The sequence below is a fragment of the Pholis gunnellus genome, assembly GCF_910591455.1.
Source record: "Pholis gunnellus genome assembly, chromosome: 10".
NCBI lineage: Eukaryota > Metazoa > Chordata > Actinopteri > Perciformes > Pholidae > Pholis > Pholis gunnellus.
Window position 1 is genome coordinate 13,882,357 of NC_136537.1, and position 27,793 is coordinate 13,910,149.

Here is a 27,793-nt window from a genome sequence, read left to right on the forward strand (position 1 = left end):
GGGGGGAGGGAGGGAGAGAGAAAGAGAGAGAGAGAGAGAAAGGAGGGAGGATCACTGGGCTCCGCGAGCATGCGAGGATCAGTAGCACCAGAATGAGACGGAGAGAGCGAGAGCGCGGTAAAGGGTTGGAGGAGAGCGCTCCGGAGGACTAAAGGACTATCAGAGATGAGAGAGAGACATCGAGAACAAGCATGTGGGCTAAAGGGGAGGATAAGAAAAGGTAAGGGACTGAGAAAGCAACGGTGGACAGTTGTGAGGAAAGGTTACAGTGTGCACAGTAAGTGTATGTGAGTGTAAGCAAACAAGCCTGAAATGTTTTCTTGTTTGTTAAAGAGGCTCTATTTTGACCATCTGTGGAATCTCTCCAGTCGCGTAGGTCGCAGCTATAGTTCTTTATTTTCAAAGCAGCTCATTCAAGATTTAAGACACCGGACAGAATTTGAACGGATGTACTGGTGATTGTATGGAAGCGAGCCACAGTGAGCCAACTGGAGTAATGGACAAAATCCTAAGGTTTAACCTCTGGACTCTGGAATCCCCCCCACACCCTTAAAAACAAAAACAAAATCCACAGTAAACGGCTTTGTTTGGGCGTCTTGTTTACTAGACTCAGTAGCTTTGACAAAGGTGCGCACATATCTACTTCAGGAAGGCTGTTTAAAGCAACAGTTTGTATGCTTATTTCTTTTTAAAGTAGAATGGTCACAGCATCACAGTGTGTATGTGAATATGTGTATGTGTGTATGTGTGTGTGTGTGTGTGTGTGTGTGTGTGTGTGTGTGTGTGGCAGGTGAGTAATCCTACCCATCTGTCACAGTAGGATTTGCTGCATATGATTACGTCTGTGTGCCTTTATGTACTGTCTGTGCATAGTGCTTATTTTGTGGGTTATACCATGCAACATCAGTTATAACTTTTGCTTTTAACAAGGAGTCCAAATGCTTCTGTCAATGTGCAATGTGTGTGTGTGTGTGTGTGTGTGTCTGTATATGAGGGTGTGTTTGTGTGTCTGTTGCCTGATTGCTATTAAAAGCCTCTGAATCAATCGTGAGAACAGCTAGTGTAGCTTTAATATGGGATTATATTGCAATAACCCTTCTCTTATACACTAATGCTGCCTCTGTACATCTGCGTGTGTGTGTGTGTGTGTGCGAGGGAGAGTACAAGCAAATGTGTGCAGGAATCTACAAATGAGACAGTGTTGATAAATGTGACCTGTGCACTTTACTATTTAATAACCTCATCAGTTAGTTAAGAACATTCCTTACGTGTGTGCATATGCATGAGTGTTTGTGTAACACTATCAAACAGTCTTTCATTGGCAAAGACAAACATCAAGTCAAGTCAAAAACAGTCAGGACATATTCTTAGTCTCTCTTTTATATTTAGTTATATTCACAGATTTATTTTGTTTGAATCACTCTAAAAAATCCAATTTGCTTGACAAATATATATTTTATAAAATACTTTGAAGCACAATTATTGATAGAAATGCCAAAACACTTGAATGTGTAGGGAGCGTGTTGTGGGTTAGGGGTTATAAATACTAAGTGCTTTTCTCGGTTTTCGTCCTTGGATGAAAGAATGATGCAAAGCCAACATATGCTGGAATTTGAGTCAGTACTAATCAAATCCTTACAGATTACATTTCTTCTAACACATGTGTACTATACATTTGTATTTTGTTATTATCTTAATGCTTTGTTTTTCAATGTTGTATATTTGCTTTGAGTCATCAGCTAAGAGAAACAAATCAAAACTTATTTTGCCAACATTTCAAAACTCTGTGTAAGATGTGCTTGCAAGTTGTTTACATGTCTCGTATTAAAATCATCCAGGCAGAGATAACACACATATTGGAAACAACTGCAACCTAGAAGGAGATCAGGGGTATAATGGGTATAATGCAAATCAGAGGCTAGGGAAACCCAATCAATAGGTTAGGACATGAAACGGCCTTCACTTTAATTACATCACTTTTCTCCAGAGAATGACGGATGATGGGTAGAAAGAGAGATAAAGGTTAAAAGAGATTGACAGCGAGACAAAATCAGGAGAAATGTGTGTACTTTCATATGCATCCTTGTGTGTGTGTGTCACTGACACTCTGCTAACTGTGAAAAGGTGATGAGAGGCGGTGAAAGAGAGAAGGACTAGAAAGTCAGAAGGGCAGGGAGATGGATTAGGGAGGGGGAGGGAGGGCAGCGGGGGGGGGGGGCAACAGGATGGAGAGGAGAGAGGAGGAGAGATAGACTGGGGGTTAATGATGGAGATTGGAGGGGATGTGTGGACAGGATGAGTGATATGGCAGAGGAGAGAAGGATAAGATGGTAGAGGAGGATAGAGAGAAGAGAGAGAAATGAAAGAGTGAAGATAGGTGAAAAGGAGAGATAAAAAGATGACTCCAAAACAGACTATACAGTATCACAATCTATTAGCACACTGATAAGATGTGTATATGTGTGTGTGTGTGTGTGTGTGTGTGTGTGTGTGTGTGTGTGTGTGTGTGTGTGTGTGTGTGAGTGTGTGTTCCCCTGATGGCTTACAGGATCTAGTTTTCCACTTTATCGTGTTTATCTCTGATTATCAAATATTTGTAGGCAAATCTCATAAATATTCAGTTTTACTTTGGTTTCTCGGCTCTGTTGCTCAGCTAACACACTCTCCTCTAGCCAACAACAAAACAAATGAAGCAAGCCGGCAGAGGGATTTGTCAATGGTACACTCTTTGTCTATATTTCACCCCTTTCCTTGTTACACATAACTGGCTGTAAATACGACTGCACCATAAAACCAAACATAATTATTATTTTCTTCCCTCTGAATGGAACAGGACATCACGTTGAATCTTGTCCTATTTTTTTCCCTCGTAAACAAGTAAAAGAGGCTAAAAACTTTTCAGGAAAAGAAGTTCAAGTTGGATTTGTAGAAAAAGAGCCCAAAACAGGTATAAACACATCCTCAGTTAATTAATTCATATTTGTGGAAGTGCAAATGAAGATGAAAGTTGATTTATATACTGATATTAAATGGCCATTGATCTCTGGATGTAATCCCTTAACATTTTAAGATGCAATTTATGACATCTACTGATGTTCATGCATGCTAGGTGCAACTGAAAAGGCTCAAACACTTTCTAATTAAGTCAAATTAATATCATTATTATTCCTCAGAGAAGCATAGTCTGCTTCTCATGTCTAATGGACTAAATTCATTTTCTGCCTTTGTCTTAATGGTGCATCACTGATTAAAACATGCACACACACACACACACACACACACACACACACACACACACACACACACATGGTGAAGTACAAGGTGAAGTACACCGTTTTTGCAGAGGCGAGGACTGTTGGCTCACAACAACTTATAGCTTACAGGGGGTCTGTAGACACATGACGGCAAAACACAGAATCCTGGAATTCATTCATGTTCAGAGCAAAGTTTAATTCTCATAAGCAAATCAAAGATGGTGGACTAGATTGTAACGTAACTTTATCATGAACACAGGGCAGTTGTTCCCAAAGTCGGTGCCTTGAGGACAGGCCCTGGATGCCACTAGATTTATCATATTGTTCGTTTATGGTGCCTTTTTACAGTTTCAAAACTTTCAAAAGAGCTAATGACTTAGTAACACAACATGCTTTCCGGCTCGGGAGATTCTCAGGAGCTCAGCAGATCAGAGAAATAGTGACGGTCAGAGCTAGCGATGATAAGATATGACAGAGCTCATAGAAATGATGATACATCTCAGCCCTCAGGAGTAAAGTCAGACTGGCCACTACTTGGCTTAACGGACGGGTTCTGGCTGCTGTAGAACGAGGGATATCTATCATTGTCCGATTAACTGTGGTATTCCCACCATCATACACGTGTGACGCGGCTCTCTCTTCTCAGGTACACTTGAAAACAAAACAAGAAACCGACAGTCAGTGGGGTCAAAACCTGCAGCTTGTGTTCTCTCTCTCCACATCGACAGCTGGCCAACATGTTCTATTAAAATGCCTGCAACCTTTTTTTGTTTTGTTTTGTTAATCTGTCCTTGTACACCTGAAAAATAAGCTCAATTAAATTTAGAAAAAACAACTAATACATGTTAGCGTATTTAATTGTTTATTTTAAGTTCAATATTTATCTAATATGATATTGCATAGGTAGGGGATATTTCCAGCGTTCTAAAAGTTTGGGATCCATCACTGTAGCGCACAGTCCTTTCTAATATTCTATTTATCATCAAATAATGTTTTGTGAGTGAGTGTCGAAAACCTACATTACGTTCTGTGTTTCCATGTTTCCATTGTTTGAACTATAGCTGCCTTGGGGAGACACTTGAGTGTCTCACTATCAGCGAGGTACACGCAATCTGCCCCAAACAATGCGAATGAGAGCCAAACTTGGATTACGCAGGGTTGGCCCGAGATACTTGGCTTTTGAGAGATGAATTATTCGCCTTTGTGGCTCTTCAGTTGAAATGCTGATTAAAGTGCACTGTCCCTGAAAAATACAGTTGAACCCAATTAAAATGCACAACAAAACAAACTGCAGAAAGCTGAGCAGGTTTCCGGGTTGTTTTGAGGATCATTACTGGATCCCTCCTTCTGCCTGAAGTGCAGTGATAAATGTTAAACTGTACCATGGCACTTGTGAAAAGGTGAAACCAATTATGTAGACAAAAGAATAAAACGTTTAAAATGTGCAAACATCTGCAATGCAGCATGCAAATACCGAACATCTGCAGACATACCATATTCATTTACAAGCAGAAATTAAACTAACACTAGCATTTGCTGCTGCTACTGACAGAAAATAGTCCCTTTCCATCAGTTCACTGTACTTATTACACACACATGTAGAACATTACGGTAAAACACAAGCTGCCTTATATTTCTAAAGAGTATTATCAGTAATTCTGCTGAGTTTCCATTTTAACCATGTTCATTCAAGGTAAAGCAGAGAAGTCGTAGATTTCCCATCAATCAGATCAGAACGAGTTTGAGAGGAGGTCTTAAAATGTATCAGCTCACAGCCATACTTAGTTGATTGCTGTGGCTTCTGTGCTGACATCACTCCAGCTTCTTCCTACAATTATTCATTGACAAATATCTGTGCATGTTAATATTTCAGATGTTGTGCTTTGATTCATATTATGGAAATATAAGATGTTGCAAGAACTCTTTTACACTTACTCACATTGATTTGGGGAGGGCCCTCAAGAGTAGGACCTTGTTTCTTTTCAATTATTTTCACTAATACAATTATATAATAATATAATGGAAAACAAAATCTTTTGTTGCTTTGAGCCCAGACAGCAGAAAAAAAAAAAAACTGACTACACTACCCAAAATGCAGTGTGTGCCCTGTCTCTAAGGGCCAATAAAGAGCTGCGTTTGTTCTGGTGGTGGGTGGGCGAGAGACGGTAAGTGAGAAAAGCAGTGTGATTACAGAGCAGTAAAGCGAGTCTCAGTCTCCCTAAACCCCCCCCCCCACACACACACACACACACACACACACACGCAGCCCGTCAATCGGCAGTTGAAAAATGAGGCTCACCTTGAAACGACAGAGGACTAGACTCGCTGGAGCATTCAGTGCTCTGTTACCACTGCAAAGGCGTTGGTGTGCACTCATTCACACACAGACATACACACACACACACACACACACACACACACACACACACACACACACACACACACACACACACACACACACACACACACACACACACACTACAAGGCCTCACTTGTAGACAATTCTTGAAAAGCCCAAATCCACCAACTGGTAAATTAAAACTCGTTGCATGTATAAACAGATTTCATAAAAAGTGTGTGTTTGTGTGTGTGTGTGTGGTGACAGATGCTCAAGCACACTTGCAGTGCGTATTGGTTACTGGCAAGCAGTGTGTGCAGCTTCCCACATCTTCCTCCCTTTCAATGTCTGTGTCTTCATGGCACCCTTCCCCTCTCTGCCATGCTCCTGTCTTTATTCTTTAACCAAACACTTTTGGAGATTTCAACATAAGAAAATGAGCCTCTTCCTCTCGCTCTCTCACACACACACAATCACACGCACCACTTTCATCTTGTCTGTGATCCTTCTCCTTCATCTGTTCTCTCCCCTTATCCCTCCACCACCTTTCTGCATCTCCCAGTGCTACTGTCTCTCCCCCGTTCTCCACTTTTGTCGCCTCCCCTTCATCCCCTTCATCCCCTTCATCACCCCCAGCCAACAGAGTCACCACCCATTCTCCTCCCCGCTCATTTTGCCCAGCCAGAGGTGGGATGTGGGCGAGAGTTTAAGATTAAATATAGAGACAGAGCGAGAGGGGAGAGGGAAACACACGGCGAATCAAAGACAGCATGACAGAAATGGAAAAGGGGGCGGTGAGTGGAAAAAGTGTGACAACAAACACGGGTAACGATGAAAGACGAAGGCGACAAGAGCAGAGTGGTATCCAATAAGATATATATAGAGAGAGAGAGAGAGCAAGAGAGTGGTAGAAGGATGAAGAGAGACAGGCGTGTGAATCAGAGAAACTGACTTCTGAAGATATGGTGCCACTTTCTGCCCGACAGCCTGGAGGTCAGGGGTGAGACTTGAGATGGTAGACAGACACACACACGTACATGCACTCTCACACACACACACACACACACACACACACACACACACACACACACACACACACACAGGTAGGCAGTGACAGCAGGTGCTTTAGTATTTGTTGTGGCTGCTGGTGGAAAGACAAATGCTTGGAAATGAGCTGCAGTGAAATTACCTTCAATTGACTTAGTCTGAATCATTCCAAAGCAAACTGCCTGACAGCACATATAAACACTCAAACATGCACATCTGCAGTCCTCACGCTCTCCATCGCACACACAAACACTGGCTCTCTCATTCCGTCTTCCCCTCTCTCCCTTCAATTTCTTCTTGCAAACAACACAATCCCTTTCTGGCTGCAGCCTACTTTGCAAATAGATTACACACACACACACACACACACGCACACACCTGAAAGGATGGTGTGAACTCTGGGTCAAGACCCTTGTGGTCGACTCCAGGACCATTTTTACCACACTTACCATGGCAACCAGTCTGGACTGTCAATTATGTGTGACCCCATGGCAATGTAGCAGTCCTTGAGCCAAACACACTGTCACGATATTCATATAAATAGCAGCAATATGTCACTGAAGTGGAAATCCTTTGATCTATAGCGTCTTGCGTAAAGCGCTTACGTTTCCAAGCTCTGCTGGCTGTCAGCGAAGCTCTCGAGCACAACTGTGTCCCAGGAACTTTGTCATGAGCACTAACAACACAGTACTGTGTGACACTGTGTAGAAAGTTTCATAAACTAGAGATACAGAGAGAGAGAACATTCTAAATTTATACTGTTCCCAATTCTATAAAGCTGTCCATGGGCAGGCCCACCAGCATAATAAACTGTATTCACTCAGTTTTAATAATTCACGACATTAAATGAAAACTGAATTTCCGAAGAGATTGACAAAATTAATTACACTTGCTGTCAGGGAAGAAAAGGAATAAAAGGGCTAAAATGCCCATTTCTATTCTGCTCATGCATCAGAACAGCATGTGACATATGGCTTAAAAATTAGTTGAGGTCACACAGTCAGCAGTCAGTCAGTATACGAGTCCGCTAGTGAGAATACATCTTTAACTGCTAGGCCATTACTGAAAGGCCCATTTCTAAAACCTCTGGAAACCTCGAGCATGAATCCGACGTCAGCCTTTGCTTTTGAGCCTCCGAATGGATTTTTTTCATTTTCTTTCTCAGTAATCTCGTGAATATTTAATCTATCAGGTGAACAGGGCCATATTTCATTTATTTTGTAAAATAAACTGTACTGTTCTCCAACCTTGACCTCACAGCCAGGATCTGCTGTGATATTGCACCAGCTGGCAGGGGTCTGATTTAAATGTAGGTGGATGTACATCACGTCTTCAATTGATGCTTTTATTTTGTGCAGAGACACATTGAAGTCACAAAGCAACCACATAGGATTTTAAACCACTGCTCCTATTGTTTTGCTCTTAATAAAGCATAACCTCCATTTACTCTCTTATTTCGTCTTTTTTTTCTCCTTGATGTGTCCAGCCAATGTGTACTTCTGCCATGGCCCAATTTCCTCCAGAGGAAAGATGTGATATATTGCCCCAATTGTGTCAGCTAATCAAAGTGTCATCATGCAGGTATTCTGAGTCAATTCTCGAGTGCTTTGAAGTGGGTCTAACTTCTAATTGTCCTCCCCTTCCAAATATTCCCAAAACCGTGACCAAAAATAATAATACAAAACCAGAAGATGCTTTAACATAACCTAGCTAGGCATTTAAATACATTTTCCTACCCAACACACAATTAAATAAAAGTAACAGATGTATTAACACCGAGTTTAGGCAACATGACTGTCTTACACAATTAAACAATGTTGTAGAGTTTATCATTATGCTGAACTCATTAGACAGATTTCCAAACTGCTTCCATGAGAGTTGTCAAGGGATGATGCATCATCAGTTTACATACTGCTGTGGGAGGCAAAGATAACCTCATTTGAAATGCGTCACGCTGTGTCATCACGTAATAAAAGACCACAACAACATCTGTAGTCCTAAATTTATAAGATTTAATGACATAGCTCCTTGGGGTTTGTGCAAATTGACTATAGAGATATAAACTATTACCCTAAGTTTTTTTCTGTTCCCTCAAGAGAAACCGCTTGATGAGATTTAGAGTTTTGCCTCTGTAACTCCCACCCACCTGCTGGTCTAATAAGAGGTTGATAGAGTTCTATCGATCTGGTCACTGTGTGCATTCGGTCGAGGTTGAAGCTTTTATATGGTGCTTTACGTGCCTAATGTCTGTGTCTTCTTGCCAACCTGACATTTATTCCCCGTCTCCCTCCTTTCTTCTGTCGTTTCTCTCATTCATTGCCTCTCTCTTTTTCTCTCTCTCCAGAACGAACCCGCAATGCCCAGAGACTCCGTCCAACTCATCCTCTGCGGGTCATTGGTTAAAGACTGAGAAAAGCCTTGACTGTGATGTCCAATCAGCAGTAGCTAATCTAGTAAGGAGGTCATTAATGGAAGGACATTGAGAGTTTAAAATCTTATTGGATATTAAATTCCTGTCTCCAGCCTTTCACATACAAACGCTCTCACACTGCCTCACAAACCCACTAATTCACTTGCGTAAACAAAAGCTGGAAACATTCCGGGTATTTTATTGGATATAATCCTACTGACGTTAGCTGATGTCTATGCTTGCCGCCATCGCGTTCAGCTCGTCTGGGGGCTGAGCCAACCTGCAGAGGATTATGGGCAGGAGGGTGGCTGATCCAACCAATCCCGTGCCTGCGCTGGGGGTTCCCTTGGCGGGGGGGAGATGGGGGCCGCTGTGCAGTGTCGGGGTGCAAACATCTCCTGGACTGCGGACTATCCCCTCCATCAAACGACACGGCAGCCAACCGACCAACACACATCGGCCACTCACCACGGCAACAGACAAAACAACGACAGTGGAGACTGGGGGAGTTATCAGAAGTGACAGCAACAGTCTGCCGGTGTCCAAGGAGAGATCTCAGAACGAGATCAATAGCCTGACACAGGACGACATGGGGTCACAGGGGTCAGGCAGTGGAGTTTACTGCCAGATCAAAACGATAAACCCCAAGGACACAAGAGATAAAAGGACAGCTAGGTATACAAATGGCAGTGTGGTGGCCTCTGATGCGGTGGGAGGGGTTTGCACGGAGGCCACAGAAGGTAAGGAGCCGGCCAGAGAGAGGAGGAGGGTGCAGTCCCTGCGAGGGGAGGGCCATGGCTCGGTATTAAAGACCGGGAGTGCTTGTACGACCGTGCACGCCACCCCACCGCGGCCCTGTCGCGTGATGCCGACTTCTTCACCCAGTCTTTGTGGGACATGTGGGAGGAGACGATCACAGATTACACCGTGCACAGGCGCATGTCGCAGGAAGGCTGTCAATCAAATAACAGCCAGCCAGACTTTACCTAATCCGCCACGGAAACCCAACCAGTCAAGAAAAGAATCTGCTCTGGACTCTCAGCATTGCACCAAAAACACAGATACGGCAAACACCTCCACGTGCGCATCAGTAAAGTCTTCTCAAATACCACAGCTGTCACACACTATACCAAAAACACACAGCTCCCATTCCAACCACACATCACACACCCAGAACAAAACAACAGAGTCAAAGCAGCAGACAAGGCCACATTCTGCAGACTTCACTTATTACAAGGACTCAGCCACGCAAACAACAGCCACACAAATGCACAACAACACAGACAGGACCACAGCTACCACGCATACACAGCGACCGCACACACCATCTGCAGAAGCAATGGAGCCACATTTGACTGACAAACGCAAGTATGACTTGGCTAATATCCAGCACGCTGATGAACACACACACCAACACACATCAGTCCGTATCACTTCTAAACATCCAGCTCCTTCCTTTCACAGTGACTTAAAATCTACTGACACTCCACCTCTCCCATCAAAAAACTCTCCGAAACCCGATGGTTCCAAACCGGCCACACCTGTAGCGCAAACCAAAAACACTCAGGAGATCACAAACACACCGAAACAAACACCCTCAGAACGGATCAAACTCAAGGACTACGCAAAACAGGAGAGCAAATCATTCGACGACGGCACTCCGCCTTGCAAGACTCATATAAAAGCACAATGTAATGGAGCTCCAGGAGGGTTGTTGGTTGCACCCGCAGGGAGCGCACCACGCGGGCTGGAGAGGCAGCTGCAGAGCGTGGAGGAGAACCTACAGTCCAATCAGGAGAAGATCAAAGTGCTTCTCAACGTCATTCAAGACCTGGAGAAGAGCAAGGCCCTCAGCGAAGGGTGAGAGAGGGTAGTAAATGGGGGAGACGGCAGGAATGAAAAAATAACAAATGGAGGATGTTGTGTGATATGAGACAAAACTAGATGGTTAGACACCTAGGCAGAGAGTGAAAAGAGGGAGGCATGAAGATAAGGATGACAACAGAGATAAGAGATGGAGAAAAAGTAAGATGCAGAGATATTCATTGCAATAGCAAGTGCTTCAGTTGGAGTGTGAGAGAGAGAAGAAGAGAGTATATTTCAGTTTTTATGGCAATATATACTGACAGGCTTTCAAGTCTGTGTAATAGATTTTAAATGTCAGGCCAGTGGATAACTGCTGCAGTGCGTGTGTTAGTGTGTGTGTGTGTGTGTGTGTGTGTGTGTGAGAGATGTAATCCTGTAGGGATACATATACAGTAGATGATACCTGCCAGCCTGGAGCCAATGCTAGTAGAGTCTTCCTCTGTTCCTTCACCTTAAAGGGCATGTACTCCCCATAGTAACAGTGTTCCTTATATATCTAACTAAAGCAAACTAATCAGTTCTTGCTTTCTCTCTTCAGCTAATTCTTTTATTCTTAAATTCTAGTCTCCTGATCCACATCTCTTTCTCCGCCTCCACTTTCACACCTATCTTTCTTCCATTCTTAATTAATACCTTTTTCTCTCTTCCTCCTCATTTCTTTCTGCACCTCCACATGTGAATCATGCCTCTAACACCTACATCAGTCCATATCCCCTCTCACCATTTTGTGATCTTCCCCCTTCTCTCTGCTCCGACAACCTGTCCATCACTCTCCCCTGCTGTCATGTGTTTGCTGTCACTCTGTTTGTTTCTATCGCTCCCAATTCTTTGCCTCCTCTTCCTCCTCCTCAACATTTCACCTTTACTGTCAGTAATTCTTCTCCTGAAGTTTATATTAGAGGTCTTTCTCCCATCCTAACTCATAACCACTTTCTACCACCTCATACCCATTGGTTGTTCTCCTCAGCCCAAACAACCTAAAACTAGAGTAGGAAGGAAAAAATACCCATCCTCTTTCAGCCCCATCTTCTCTATAATGATCCATCTTTCCCGACCTAAACAACCTCTTTTTAGCTCTTGACTCATGTTTTTACCCTGCTTCTTTCTGTTTAGGGTTAACAGATGAGCTCCAGACTAATCCCTATCATATTACCTTTGAGGAATGAAATTAATGTGTAAGCTGGAAAATAAGGCTCCTAAACTGTGTAGCGTAGCGTACACGCTGTCCTGCCCTGTGTGAGTCACTGTTTAAGAGTGTGTATTCATATTCTTCAGTGTGTGTGTGTGTGTGTGTGTGTGTGCTCACATGCCTCATGATAAGTGACAAATACTGTAAAAAGGCAGACAAAAGAGAAGAGACAGAAAGAGGGAGCAATTGAGAGATAAAGACATAAAGAGTGAGAAAGTAAGAGAACCAACAAGTAAGAGGGTCTACATGTAGCTGATGCTGTGACAGAAATGAAAGCACTTTAAGTGGGCCGCTGTGATAAACATGTCGGCTGAGCTAAGAGGTTGTCGCTGTGCTCAGCTCCTCGTTTTATTTTCTCTCCCGAAGCAAATAGTTGTCTTCTCTTGTGCCATTTGTCTTTGATAAAGACTGGTGGGGGAGAAAATATTATGCCAGTCACACGTTCTCCCTCCATGTAATTAAAATGTCTAATTTATCAACATAAATCAGCTACTCGTTCATCTGAACAGTTCAGTGAAAGGGGCAGCCAAACTATCTTGGCAAAATAAAGTGTTCAAATTAAACATCAGTCAGCATCAGCTTGTCGGATGTTTTTATCTGACTTTATTTTCCAAAAAGTCTTCGGCTCATGCTCTGTAGTCTTGTTCAACCTTGACAACATGGTTTGCACGTGTAATCATGTTTTTTTTTATAGCGAGAATAAAAGATACAAAGATAATGTTCATTGAACACTATGCTTATGATATGTGTGTCATGTAATGTTAAACCCACCTACACAGTCACTGCACACAGTGCTTGGTGGTTATTTTCACCTGCCTGGAATGCCAAACAGGCCACCCACCAAAACCATTCAGGTGAAGTCCTGAATTGTCCTGTTGTGGTACATCGTGTGCACTAAACATCTTTTGACAACCCCCAGAGAACACACATGATGTTGCTGCAGCATGTGGAGGGACCAATACACATTGTGACACCAGCAGTCAAGAGAGCGAGACTATTTCCAGTAAAGAAAAGCAAGGCCTGTTGTTAGTGCAAAAACAATCTATTGCTACCGTCTTCCTTTTCAAAGACGCCACATTTATAACACTTAAAAAAAAAAAGGTATTTGTAACATCAGATGTGTCGGTAAAGTATGTTGAATTAAACTTCTTCTGCGAGTGTGTGCGAATGTTTTACATCTGTTGTTTCTGCAGTCGCAGCTCATACAGAACTGGTCAGGACATTAACAACTGCTCTACCTGCCAAAAGACAGCCTGCATCATCTACAGGTAACCTGATCAAGATAATGAGCTTACTGCATTACATAACCCAACAATGACATCTCATCCTTTCCTGCAGTGGAATAAACAGACGTGAAACTTCTCCTTGACAACTATATGGCTTTTGTAGACTTGGAAATGTTGCATTTCACATTGTTTTTCTCACAGCTTTTCCATGATTTTTCACTTATTCAGCACATCTTTCTTTATAATTGTATTTTTCATTTGCCTTTCTTCCTGGTACCCTGCTGTCTCTGCCATTTTCCCCCCACTCTGATAATTGTGCTACTCATACAATATATTCCTATTATACGAAAGATGCAAGACTATGAGTGATCCGCCTCATCAATATTGAAAGAGATTAGACGAGGGTGCTCTCTCCAGGAAAGTTATTTACACATAAAAGAATCTTCTGTGCAAACAAGCAAATTAATTCAGCACCTAAATGATGCGTCTCTCCCGTTCCAGTCGTCCCTCGGGTGTGTGACCTAAATAACTAATTGCATTCTTAGATTCTCTGCATTTTACAGAGCTGCAACCTCACAATCTGATTCCACATACTGTAGTTTAATCCTCCCATCACCTCATCCCATCCCTCTCTTACTCTAATCATGTCATGCCTGCTCAAGCTCTCTTTCTTTCATCTCTAACTTTCAATCAAACTGGTTTCCACTGGACATCCTTGCCTCATTCCATCTGTCAAATGTCAAAGCTATGAACGCCTGAGCCCCACTCCCACCCAATCTCCAGGACTCTGTATGTGCACTGCGCCTCACACAAGCTGGAAATGTATGGTTTAACATATACAGTAGCTCCATGGAGAACACAGAAACATAAAAGGAAAATATTGACTTGCTGTAACTGGAATAATCCGGTATTAAAACCTCCTTTTAGTCCAAAACCTTTGTGCGGGCACGCATCAGACCCAAGCAATGCGTAAAGATAAATCTGCTTGTTTACAATCATAAATATAGATAAATCTCTCTTGCAGGCCACAGGGGATGAAGACACATTTTACAAGGCCTTTATCTCTGCAGCTCTCTCGAACCCAGCAGCCCCACATGCATCCTTCCTGTATTTCCATTTTCCATAACTTTGTTGTTTAATCTCTCCATCTCTTCACACACTTCTCCGACTCACTCTTCCTCCGATTCTCTCCTCCCCTTGATCTTAATTAACACAGCAGGATCCTTGGCCAAGTAATAATGAACTCCAAGGGGAAATGACTGCCACATGGTAACAAACTATCCCATCCATAAATCCATACAGATGCACACAGATGGGAATGAACACGCACAAACTTCCCCCACTTTACACAGAGTCATTATGCAAGTACATACAAACATCGATGAACTTGCATTACAACAAAAATTGCTCGCAAAAAGCATTATTCTGGTAATTCTTAAAATAGTTTGCTCTTCAAGATGCATTTCCTCACATGAATACGATGGAACTGAATTTTGAATAAGCAACAAGACATAAAAAAAGCTTCCAAAAAGCATCAAAGCTCTGAATATGTATAGTATAGTATAGATATTTAAGATTAGATAGATAGATCGATTTGTAGGGGCGTGGGGCTTCCCTAATCTGAAATATCTGTTGCTGCTTGCTACTCGCATCATTATCATCCAATTCAGAGATTTTCTTTCAGGCTCCACTTTCCCTTCATTCATTTTGCACACATGCAAATATAATCATGCATACATTCATGCTAATTAATCCAACGATAAGCGGAATCAGCTTTTATTGGGAACGTCTGTGCAAGCTTTTCATATGCATACTTGCATGCACACACTCATACCAACAAACAAAGAAATGGATATACTTCACGCTATTTGAAAGACATTAAGGACTTAGATAGATATGCGGAATCTCCTTGGTAATCATATTTCTCATATATTGGTTTAAGTTTCATACAAAATAATTACACATATTATGTAAGCAGAAAACATTTTCAGTGGCCCATTGTGACAAAAACACAAAAGTCAGAAGCTCCATTTGTTTGATTGGACGGCCTTATCAAACCGAGAGGATTCTGGGTAAAGAGGATGGCAGATAGGGGAAGAGAGACACACAAGCAGAAGATGAATTACTTGTGGGAGTGTAACATCCATCTTAATGAATTGTGGTAAAAAAAATTGGTTTTGATGTGGGCTGGCTGCCTGAAGATGTTTTGCCATTGTCTGTCCAGCTTAAACAGCTCAAACACACACACACACACACACACACACACACACACACACACACACACACACACACACACAGAGAGAGAGAGATATGTATGCATGTATACACACCCAGAGTAACACTTCTACAGTTCTTTTTCACACACACACACACACACACACACGCACACACACACACACACACACACACAGCTAATATGTAAGAGAGATAACGTGCAAAGCTTAACCCTGTCAATGACATGACTAACGGTCACCCTCACTTAAACTAAAAAGTAAAGGATACAACATTTAACAGGCTTTCACAAGGTAACAACAATGACACACAGTCACGCACAAAGTTGTGAAGATGACAGCTTGCACACCGAATTAAGGGCAGCGGCTTTTCCCATTGTGTCACAATCCCATGAAAAATTGTGAGAGAGGTATTTGTGGGTAGAGACAGGCAGTTAGAGAGGATTGAAAGAGAGGGAGGTTGAAACCCAGTGAAGTGTGTGGGTAAAGAGAGACCCAACAAAGAAAAGTCCTCCGCTCTAAAACATAAATTGAGTAGATGTGGGACAGGTGCACCACTTTATCTTTCCTTGTTTTTATGTTGTGTGTGTGTATGTGTGTGTAGTAATACAGTAGTACATCTCCGTAATCATTTATTCATGGCAGCCATCTCCCTTCCTCTATGCCCATCGGAGCTTTTACCTTCTACTTTATTCACTCGTTCCCTCACTCCCTCCATCCCTGCACTCCTTCTTAGAGAGCCAAGACCTTTCTGCCCTTCTCCTCTTCTCGTCTCTGGTGGCACTCATCCTCTCCTCCTTTACCTCCCTCTGCCCTGTTTTAGTAAAGCTTGCCCTTCTTTCCTGCATCCATCCCTCCAACAGCTTCTTTCCTCTCTCCTTATAAAAGTCCCTGCATGTTTCCCCTTCTCCCTCGCTCAGCCATGGCCTTGTTGTGGTAGATGCACACGTTGGGCGTCAGGGGAGCACACATGTGTTTGTACAGCATGTGTGTGTGATGTGTGTGTTTGGATGTTGGAATGTGAGATGAGGGGAGGGTGGGTTGTTGTCTCTTCTTTCGTTGCCTCATCATGTGGCTCATTAACTCCAGATGCCGGGCCCTATGCAGCTCCCACCCCTGTAATCCAACACACGTGCTTTCACACACAAAAACCCACTTATCAAAAGGAGAGACAAACTCAAAGTCTACTACACTATGACCCGAAGCGATGGACACTTCAGAGAGATGGTGAGAAAAAGAGCACGAGTCAGAGCAGAGTAGGGAGGGGGAATGACAGAAGCATAGAAAAAGAAAGCCAAGAGGGTCTGCTTTGAACATATCAAGAGGAGCAAAAAAAAAAAGTTCCTTCCTTGAGCTCGTCCATTTTGCAAATGCCCCTCTCCTTTCCTTTGCTCTCCTGCCTTTCCCGCTCTCTTTTTCCTTCTCCTTCCACTCCTCTCATCTCACCAGACTGTGATCTATTGGTGCACGAAGTGCAGAAGTATACTGGAAGTGAAATAAGCTGACTTGAGGCCTGTGTGGAAGTATGTGTGTGTGCTGAAGGTGCATATATATATATCAGAGTTAAGAACACAACATGATTTCACACCTCCATATAAAGCTGCATTATCCGGAAGTACAACCCAGCATTTTGGGATACACTTCGCATTTTGATGTCACTAAAACTCCTTCGCTCACCTTTCTCTCAATCCCTCTTTCTAATCTCTCTTTCTGCACAGTAAACTTCTAACTGTACTCACATCCCTCTGTTCATCCTCCTCCCTTATCTCTTGAAAAATGAGCTACATAAATGAATGTGACTCGACTTGACACTACCCAAACCTCTAAGTCGTGCTCCCGCTGCCTCTCCCTTATCCTCATCAGCCCCTTCATCTGCTCTCTCTTTCTTTCCTCTCCAGCGTAGAGCATGATTTCCGACAGCAGGAGGGACGTTTCCAGGGGGTGATGGAGGCCTTGGAGGCGGAGTACGATGTGCCTGCAGCCACTCTGACCAAGCCCACGCCAGCCCCTTCCTCCTCCAGTCGGCCCAGCACCAAGGCCCGTGTAAAGAAACTCCGCAAGAAGTGTTTCTGGTGGCTGTAAGATTTAGAAAAACAAAAACCCTTCTAGCCATATGGCATATGGGTGGCGATTGTGCTTTAGGAGACCACAGGCCCCAACGTTTTGAAAATAAAGCATCTCTCTCATGGGCCTGTTTGTGTGTAGTGTGTTTAAGTGTCATTAAATCAGTGGTGGCATCTGGTGCATCCCTGTAAATGGCACTTCTTCCACAGCAATCCATCCTCATCTTTGAAACTATACACCAGGTAACCAAGTAGAGAGAAAAGAAATGCACTAAAGACGGAAAACAGGACCAAAGGAGCTGCGGAACTTTCCTTTCTGATATATTTCAGAGGAATATTGAGAACAAGATCACCATGAACTTCTCTCTGCGGGAATCAGACGTCAGCGGCTAATTTGTGATTCACTTTTGACTGTGAGGATACCATTTCCCCATAATAATGCTGTAACAGAGAGATGAAGCATTGCCACTTTGGACGACAGACAGGCGTATTGTTTTTGTCACTTGGCTGAGTGGCTGTCTAGACAGATGGACAGATGTATGAACGGATTGACGCCAAGATGGATTCACGCTACAGCTGGGAATGAATCCCCACAAAAATGTTGGCTGAATCACAGCCATTAACAGAGGAATCAGAGCAATTCTGAAAATCCAAGCAATTTAAAAACTAGTCGCAATACTGTGTCTTTGGACGGCTTGACAAGCAAAATTTGAATGTAGCAACAACTGAAGAGCTAAAGAGGATACGAGTTGAAAATAAGCTGATGAGCTCTCTGGAAACAAAGAAACATGTCGCTGGAAGGATATCAGGGTTTTGGAGAGCAGTGGAGAGTGTTAAGACTGTGTTTAGAATACATTCAGAGACAATGTGATAGGCAGCTGATCACAGACTGACAAGCCGTGTCAGATGATTAAAAATTCTGTCATAGCTGTCTGGCAGACTGATTGATTCTCTCCTTTATTACCATTCAAAACAGACGTGTTTTGATGTAAGCTCAATCTAGTTTCAAAGATTTTCCAAGCACACATGTGCATACAAACACATGTATAAATGGCATATACACTTATAGGTACGAACACACACACACACGTGCAGTAAACTCACTGAAACACAAAGAAGTATATACACTTGTAAGGGTACACAAGTTATCACTCCACAGTTAGTTATTGGCCTGTGTTCATGTTTCAACATTGTATCAATAGTTGTAAAGCCTAAGCTAATGAGGCCCCGATACATTCTGTACACATTTATTTGAAACTAGCTGATTATGTCTAGAGTCTTTCTTAAGTTCCCATTGCACAAATTGTGCAGAGGAATGCTCTGTTGTTGTGCAACATATGGAAAGGCCTACATCATCAGTTCCACAGTCAGTACAACAAACATCACCGTGTTCACATTTAATATAACGTAAACAATAATTTCCATATTTATGTAGCAATCAGGGCACACTGCCACTGCTAGCTGGTTCATTAAGCTACAATAGAGAAACAAAACATGATGTTAAAAACATACGCAACACCAAAATGTACAAAAGAAGAATCTGTACCTTGTCAGGAGAAAGTACGTTATTCCCAATTCGTAGAAGAATATGGTATTTTATATTGACAGACAGTCTTTTATCAGAAATTCTGATTGAGTCTATCCCTGTTGCAAACACACACCCACATCATTATTTTGCACACACATAAAAACACATTATTTGCACAATGCTTAGTCTACAGCAGCTCAGAGGTTAACCACTAATCTCAGAAGGAGCTACTCCAGCTGCTTCTGGCTGACAAGTTGCCGCTAATTAGAATCCTGGATGATCCCACACTTAGTAATTATCCAAAACAGTGTGTGAGCTCCCATGATGCCCCTATCTTCCCCATGTATGTGCAATAAAAGTGTGTATTATAAACAATATGTGCTGGTGTTGGCATACGTTGTGTTTCAGAAAGACTTTGCAGAGCAGACAAGAGTGGATACGGAGTTGGCTTTTCTACAAATCCACTTTAAACACCAGAGAAAAAGACAAGAAAGAAGGTTGTGCAATGCTTGACTCATGGAAAGTCAGGCATATATGACACTTATGCAAAGTCGCATGTACTTACGATTAGAGCATGCTCACGACCCATTGTGATGACTGTCCGGTTGATGATCCTCAGCAGAGACACCACAATGTCCTGGATATGTTGAAATGTTTCACCCTAAAAAGACAGACAGAGAGCAGAGTAAGAGAAAGAGAATATCACAGAAGGATGGAGTGAAAAAATAGAATAATAAAGAAAAGACTTTTCTCAGGTGTAAACGCACACGAAAACACACACACAGATGAACAGGATCCGGTCCTGTTCATCAGCATCCACTCAGGCATGACGTTGGCGCTGCTCTGACAAACATCTCAGAACAAAACTTTGGAGATTCGTCAGGTTTTGTTTGTAGAGCTGGTTTCCCCTATTGTGAACTCTCCTTGAAAACAACCACGTTTGCACACACAGTCTAAAGCTTCACAGGGGCTCTGAATGGATGATTGGCAGATCAAATGAAACAAGAACGGGAATAAAGTTGTCTGCATCTGAAATGTAAAGTCTGTTCACTAATCAGAAATTGAGCCTCCAGTGTGGACATTTGAACCTCAAAAGGCACGTGGATGTGGATTTTTTTTTTGAGTGCAGACCTGCTTTCGTATTCCTGTCTCTCCCTTTGAAGCCCCTTTTCTGTCATCTTTCTTTTTCTCCATCTGGCCAGAGGCAAACAAGGGGAATCTAACAGTCTGTGTTCAAAACCAGTTCCTGTTCCAAATAGTTAAAATGTCATGAAATATAATATATATATATAAATATATATATGGGGCTGTTAGACATTAAGACCGGAACATTTTGGTTGTTTCACCTATTGAAACCTTTCTTGTCTAACTGTGTAAAACTTAAGAGTAGAAGATAAAGATACATCTTCTTTCACGGTATATGTAACTTTATAATATTTTCTGATAATTTAATTGAGAACTACATGTAAGTAAGCAGTGGTGATATTGAACAATTTAAATCTTACATCAAATATGTCATAAACATATTGATAAATAATACCAATATATGAGAATATAATGTGGGGATCACTAAAGGTGCTTTAAGAAACAAAACAATATCTTTGAATCTGAATATGATATCATTTTGGTGAGCAATATTATTTAGATGTTTTACTCTGCTGTATTTTCATCCATTCATCTGTATTATTTTTACATTGGACATGCAGAAGCCTGTCAACACATGATAAAAGAAAAACCTTCAATGGTACAACATCGCAGACATTATGCTAGTTAATAAGGCAACAAAAGCAATACAATTGTTTGATGACCTGTGAGGACTGCAAGTTGAGAGAAATTAGGTCTGACTAATGACACACAGAAATAGCACAAAGTCCATTCTCAAAAACCATCTGTGTCCATGTGCATACGACCACACACACACACACACACACACACACACACACACACACACACACACACACACACACACACACACACACACACTGCTAGAGGGAACCGGTAAATGGAAGCTGACTCAGACTTGCCTGGAGGTAACTCTAGTGAAGCATCTGCTGCATCCAAACACACCTTAGCAAAAATGCTACAGGGTGCATCTGTGTGCAACATTGTGAGCATAACTGACCTAAATGTGTATGTGTGTGTACTTACGTGTCCTTGTCTGATCAGTAAAGCATAAAAGCAAAGATCTGAAGGTCCGAAAAAAACAGTATTAAAAAAAGACTCAAGTTCAAAGTTTCAAGTACTCTCTCTTTTGCGTGTGTGTACATGTTAGTGTGTATGTGCATTTGTGTGCTGGCCTGATGGCAAATGATTTGAAAGATGAAAATCAGGTAGGCAAGGTTAAACCACATTGAATGCACCGACTCACAGCCACAGGGATAAACAACTGTACAGTTGTGTGTGTGTGTGTGATGGTGTGTGTGTGTGTGTGTGTGATGGTGTGTGTGTGCGTGTGTGTCATCTTGTATACCATTTCCATCTCAGACTACCTCAAACTCTCTCTTTCTCTCTCTCTCTCTCACACACACACACACACACACACACACACGCTCATGTAGATAGGTTGAGGCGCAGCTGTTGATCCTAAAATAAGACTACGATTGAGAATAGACACCGGAGCAAAGCAACCAAAAATCATGCACAAAAGAAAGGGAACTACCAATTTTCAATGTGTTCAAAATCTGCCTCGAACATTTAAATATGCCTGCCATATGTCCACTCTGTCAACGCAGCAATACACATTTCCAAAATGCTATTTGGTTTCGGCTGATTTGAAGTCGTCTGGCTATACTATGTCTTGAGATACATATGCAGCAAGTATATAGTTGTGCACAAAGAGCCAGTAGTGGGATCGGTAGCTAAATATGTAAAGTTATGGCAGGTTCCACTTGGCAGTCCAGCACTTGTTGCCATTACGTGGCCGGGTTGTGTGTGGGGTATTTTGGTTTCCTGGAAAGTTTTTCAGACAGTTCTCTCAGAGCAGGAAGACGAGAGAGGTGAGCCACAATGCTGTTCATATATTCCAAACTGAAGCCAGACTGGTTTATCATCTCTACTGGCGACGTGATGTGAAAAAGAAAACATTGTCTCGGGGGTAGGGGAAAGAAAAAAGCGAGAGTAGTCATGTGTTCCTGTCTGACTGTTAGCATCGTCTCTTTATCACACACACACACACACACACACACACACACACACACACACACACAAGTTACTTATAAATTCAACACAAACTATCCCACAGACATGAGCATCTGTCTATTGTGGAATCATCTCTTCCATCTCTGTTTCCCTTTCTTCATCTCTCTCCAGTTTGGAGACATCTGTGGTGTGACGACTTAATCAGGTACCACCCAGAGCGAGGAAGAGAGAGATGAAGAGATGGATGAAAAACAAAGGAGAGAAAATGCAGAAAATGAGAGATGGAGGGCAAGGAGGTGACACAGTCTGTCATCACCTCTTCCTCCTCTATTTTCTATCTTTCCCGTTCCAATTTCATCATCTCTTCAGCTCCCTGCATCGTTTTCTTGTTATTGTCTATGACATAAACACATTTACCTCCATCTGTTGAGTTGTTAACTCTCTATCTTGCTCCTGTTTTCCATCCTCCCTGCATGGCCATGAGCAGTATTCATTTCTCTGGCCTTTACTTTAACAAAAACAAAACACACCCATCTGTGTCTGTGTGTGTGTGTGTGTGTGTGTGTGTGTGTGTGTGTGTGTGTGTGTGTGTGTGTGTGTGTGTGTGTGTGTGTGTGTGTGTGTGTGTGTTTTACAAAAAGCTGTGCAGCATAAAGAGTTACAAAGGTTACAAATGAGTTGCCAGTCTGCATTGTGAAAGACTCCTCTACTCTAACTGACATCATTTCTCCTTTCTTAACTGCTTTAATGACAATTGTGTCTCTTCAGGTTTCTTATACGAGTCTTTATGTCCAAATCCACAACAGCCTGATAAGCAAGGAGCTCACTCTTCACCACACCCAACTCATTCCATGGCTCAAAACTTAGATTTTACTCCACTTGATGTGATAGAGGTCCACAGAGCCTGAAAGCAACTTGATCCTAACAAATCCTTAAGTCCTGTCAAGCGTGGTCCTCACTTGTACAAGTTAGCTGGAGACTTTATAGAAGAAGCTCTGACTATTATTTGGGACATTATTAATCGTTATCAATTCAACCATGAGATTCCTCACATATGGAAATCTGCCGACGCTCTCCCTTTGCTGAAAGGGGGATCTCTCAGTTGTTAATAACTACAGGCCTATCTATGTGTTTTAGCTGAGGTTAGTTCATGAACAACCTAAAGAATTCTTAAGACACAAATGGTATTCAATCACAACATCAGTCAGGCTTTAGAAAACCACAGAGCACAACATCGTATCAATCCGTGTGTGCGTAATCAGATTTGTAAACGTCTAAAAAAAAATCTCCAAATTCGTATTGAGATTTGGAAGTGTATTGAGATATGTAAATGAGTAGACACAACTGTAAATGCGTACCCAGATATTATTGCCTGAAAAGCATTTTGCTCCAAGAACTGGAAATACAGAGAAGTCATCAGTTACAACTCAGCAGGCCAATACATGTTCACATGTGAATGTTGCTATACTTCTGTGGTAGAGACATGTAAATGTGTGTGTACATATATGTGTATACATACTATACAGTATATGTATATATACTATGCTACCGCCTGCTTTCGTTTTTTTATACCTTAACTGACCCAAATTCGTCTCATCATATTTACTCCACAACATGTATTACTACTCTCTCTTCTCTTAGTTTCTCCTCTCTTGGCTCATGCTTCAATAGTGATAGCCATCGAGCTGAAGAAAGCCACACCTTCACTTAGAAGACTAAGCAGGTTGTCAAGAACTTTACTTTACTCTTTAGGAGACTGGTGACACTGGGGTAGCACAGAGATGCTAAAAAGATAAAGAATATGTTTTCTAATTCATGGAATGGATCATTTTTTTAATTTCAACACTTTCCCAATAACTACAAACATGCACTCAGCAGAGCGTAGACCTCCACCAGGTGTTTCTGCAAGGACCACTGCTGTAATGTTCATTAAACACATGATTACGCCTGGGGGAGATACAAATGCTTTGCAAGAAGGAGGTATTGTGACCGGTTTATACTTTTATGTATGCAGATTGTGTCTAGATAAAACGGGTGTATTTTCTGCTTGCTCCTGGCACTTGAGTTGCTCCTCAAATGACCCCTTGGGGTCTGATTTTGCTTTCCACTGGCATTTGATGATATCCGTGGAAACTGCAACCGTGGTAATCTACACATGATTGGGATTGCTGTTTGCATATCGGGTAAAACTACACAGGCAACCTCAAAATCAAAGAAGGTGTAAATAAATACAAGAAATCAGGTGACATACTGATGAGAGCGAGAGAGGAATAAATAGGAACAATAGAAGCTGGGATTATCAGTTTGTCATACTACAGTATATGCAACAGCATGGACCAGGTTGTCAAAAACATAAACATATGTTAAAACTACACTGAATTTGAATCAGTCACCCACAATGCAATTCAATGCCATGTGTGAGCATTGGCGTTGTGCGTTCTTTACTATAAACTTTGCGGTGCGTCTCACCACATTGTCTCTGCTCAGGACCTCCAGAATGTTGTTGAGCAGCTCCAGACTATTTCTCCTCTCATCATGAGGCCCGTCAGCCATACTGGCCAGTGCCCCGCCCAGCTCCCGCAGCATCATGGGTAACAACACATCACGGCACTCTGTAGGGAAACAAAACCACACGTGGTTAAAGATGACAGTCAGGTTTATTAAGCAAGAACAATTGGACGGTTTGAGAAAGGGAACGACAGAGTGATGTTTTATTTACTTCTTTTAGGCAAAGCCGTAAAAGATGAGAAGGCCTTAAGATGTTTAAACACAAGCATCAACAGTCACAACATCAAGATTTACTTTTATGTGATTTCTCTCTGAAAAACCCTTCAAAACCTAAACCCTGGACCCTTACATCAATTGGTGCAGCACCTGTGGAGACAGCTGCGCCCCCACACAGCTTTGAGTAATGATGCCACTCCACCCTGAAGACGAAATTCAACCATAACCCCAGAATGCATAATGGAGCGATATCAATCACGTGTTTATTTACAGTTCCATGCATGTCTGCGGCTCCGTCAGCCACACAGGCAACTCATCAATCACCATAGTCTAATGTTTTCTCTCTCAAATCTCGCTGATTGATCCTAATCTTTACTAATTCATGTGTAGTTTTGGTCAAAGGTGCAACGCATCATCAGTACTTACTTTAATAAAATATTATGTCAAAGTGGGAAAAGAATTTCACCCAGTGTTACCGTGAATTCTTAAACTAAACTTATTTTTCTTACATGCCTCCACAGAGAACGGAAAAAAAAAAAAAAACTGTTTAAACCTTACTATATAAAAAAGTCTCACGCTTTCCAGTCCAAAGTGTTTTAAATAGTCAAGTTTTACCTACTGTACATGGAGGCATCTATCACTATTATACTACTTAGATCATGGTGCTAAACCACTCCATAAAATCTTTATGGATGTTATAGAGTCACAGTCTTCTCTGGGGATTGTCCAAACTCATTTGAGGAATTATAGGAAATCACTGAAGGACTAAAGTAGCAAAAGTACTGTCATGAAATGAACTTCAAGCAGACCTGAGTAAATTAAAAGTGTGTCTAAAAGCAGTAAACATGTCATAAATCTTCTCAAAAGGGGTTTTGCCTCTTCAATAATAACATTAAGACTGGTAGTTTGCCATGCAGATAAACCGAAGAACGGATAGTGCTTCATGCACACGGTGATCATCGTTGGTGTTTAATGGCATACTTGGAAAACAAATTAACTGATGTAACTTTATTTGCTGTTTAGAGAATAAACACACACACTACTAAAAAGTAGGAATAAAAGTCAAATATACTGATCAATGTTTTTTTTGTTTTACTATATTACTATGATTAATTTATTCAGTGTTGTACTTCTATTTATTTGTTTTTCTTAACTTTATTTTGGGTGCAATAGTCTCTTCACCTTCTCTCCATTTTCATCTTGTTTTCGTCTTCTTAATCATTTGTAACACACTTTGAATTGCATTTGAATTGTTTGAAAGTTACTATATATATATATATATATATATATATATATATAAAACGTGATTGGTTCATTGATTGATTGATTGATTGATTGTGTTTATTTGCTGTCCAACAATATCCTGAATGCATCTGTGTTCTCAGCTGCAAACACAATTCATGTTATTTTAAACCTAAAGTGATTCAAGTTTCTGTTTATTGACATTCAAAGAAAAAGCTATGCTTCTCCAGAGGCTCCCAAAACGCAGGGTTTTTTACCTCCTGCTTTGTAAAATAGTTGCCTTTTCTTTTAAGATGTCTTTCTAAACTTTTCGCTTCTTTTGAGAACACAAAAGAACAACACGCTTCTGAAACTACACCTTGTTTTGTGGACAATAACACTGTCAATACTTTCAATTTGACCAGGCACGCTTTGACAGATAATTCAAATTATTGATTTTCATCCTACTAAAATTCTCATCGGATATTGTTTGAAAGTCAGCTAATTCAAGTCAAATAATTTACCTCAAGGTCATATTCAATGTTTAATACGAATATGCAGATAGAAATATGTACAATATAAGAAAACGGCGATTGCAATATAACTGAGCCTTCCTTTTTTTCAACTTGTCTACCTTGACCACCTCCTTCCTTGTCATCTTCTTTCTCTATCTTCCCCCCCCCCCCCCCCCCCCTCATCCCTCTCATATAGCTGCAAGTTGACAGAGCACATTAAAAGCTCATTTAGGCAGATGCTCGTTAGTTCCATTATTAACTGAGCCAGGCTTATACGCCTGCTGAGTGGACCCTCATCACAATACTCACTCCATCACACAAACATGCAGAGAGGACAGGGGAGGGAAAGAGAGACAGGGGGGGGGGGGGTCAGCATGAGTCACTGAATACCCTCAATGACTCAGAGAAATTGAGGGAGGAGACGGAGGAGGAGACGGAGGAGGAGACAGAGGAGGAGACAGAGGAGGAGATGGAGGAGACAGAGGAGGAGACAGAGGAGGAGATGGAGGAGACAGAGGAGGAGATGGAGGTTGGGGCCTGGACAGGTAGAGGAAATCCAACGGGAGGAAGGTGATGTTTCAGTGAGAAAACTGGAAAAAGTGGATGTCAACCAAAACCAGTATCTCAGTGCCATGCAATTTAAATATAATTAACATCATGTTTCATGTGAAACAAAAATGTCCATTAGACAAGAGGGAGGCCTCCTGGTCTGTGGCCTTACAGGATAGTGTTTTAGATGCTGCCAGCTTTGTATTGGAGTAGAAACCCTGATAAATCAGTTTTATCCATCAAAAAACAAACTCATCTTTTCTCCTTTCAGATAGAGAAAACAATGGGTTGTGTTTTATGGGTTGTGTTTTATAGCAGTATTCTTGTGTGTGCAATAATGAATCCATCTGCCTTACGGATGCTGGATGTAACATTAAACATGAGGAGAACTCCATTCCTGGTCAAATGACCCTAAAGCTACCTGCTTCCTTGTTTCTATTGATCTAAGGAATAAACCAAGCTGGTATTTCTAGGTGCAAAATGTTCAGGGGAGA

The 27,793-nt window shown here is 41.8% G+C and overlaps 2 protein-coding genes across 2 annotated transcripts in view; one reads left to right on the plus strand and one right to left on the minus strand.

The window, feature by feature from the left end:
• Nucleotides 1-27,793, minus strand: part of dock2 (dedicator of cytokinesis 2) — an 87,635-nt gene that overhangs the window by 24,273 nt on the left and 35,569 nt on the right. The window contains exons 25-26 of the mRNA XM_079167992.1: nt 24,760-24,902; nt 19,718-19,813 (exon numbers count right to left, since the gene is read on the minus strand). Of these exons, the coding sequence (XP_079024118.1) occupies nt 19,718-19,813; nt 24,760-24,902 (239 nt within the window). The remainder of the gene's footprint in view (nt 1-19,717; nt 19,814-24,759; nt 24,903-27,793) is intronic.
• Nucleotides 9,342-17,643, plus strand: insyn2b (inhibitory synaptic factor family member 2B; the record flags this gene model as incomplete). Its single annotated transcript, XM_079168162.1, has 4 exons — nt 9,342-10,417; nt 10,514-10,909; nt 13,298-13,372; nt 17,460-17,643. 4 exons carry the CDS (start codon nt 9,342-9,344, stop codon nt 17,641-17,643), a joined length of 1,731 nt encoding a protein of 576 aa, XP_079024288.1.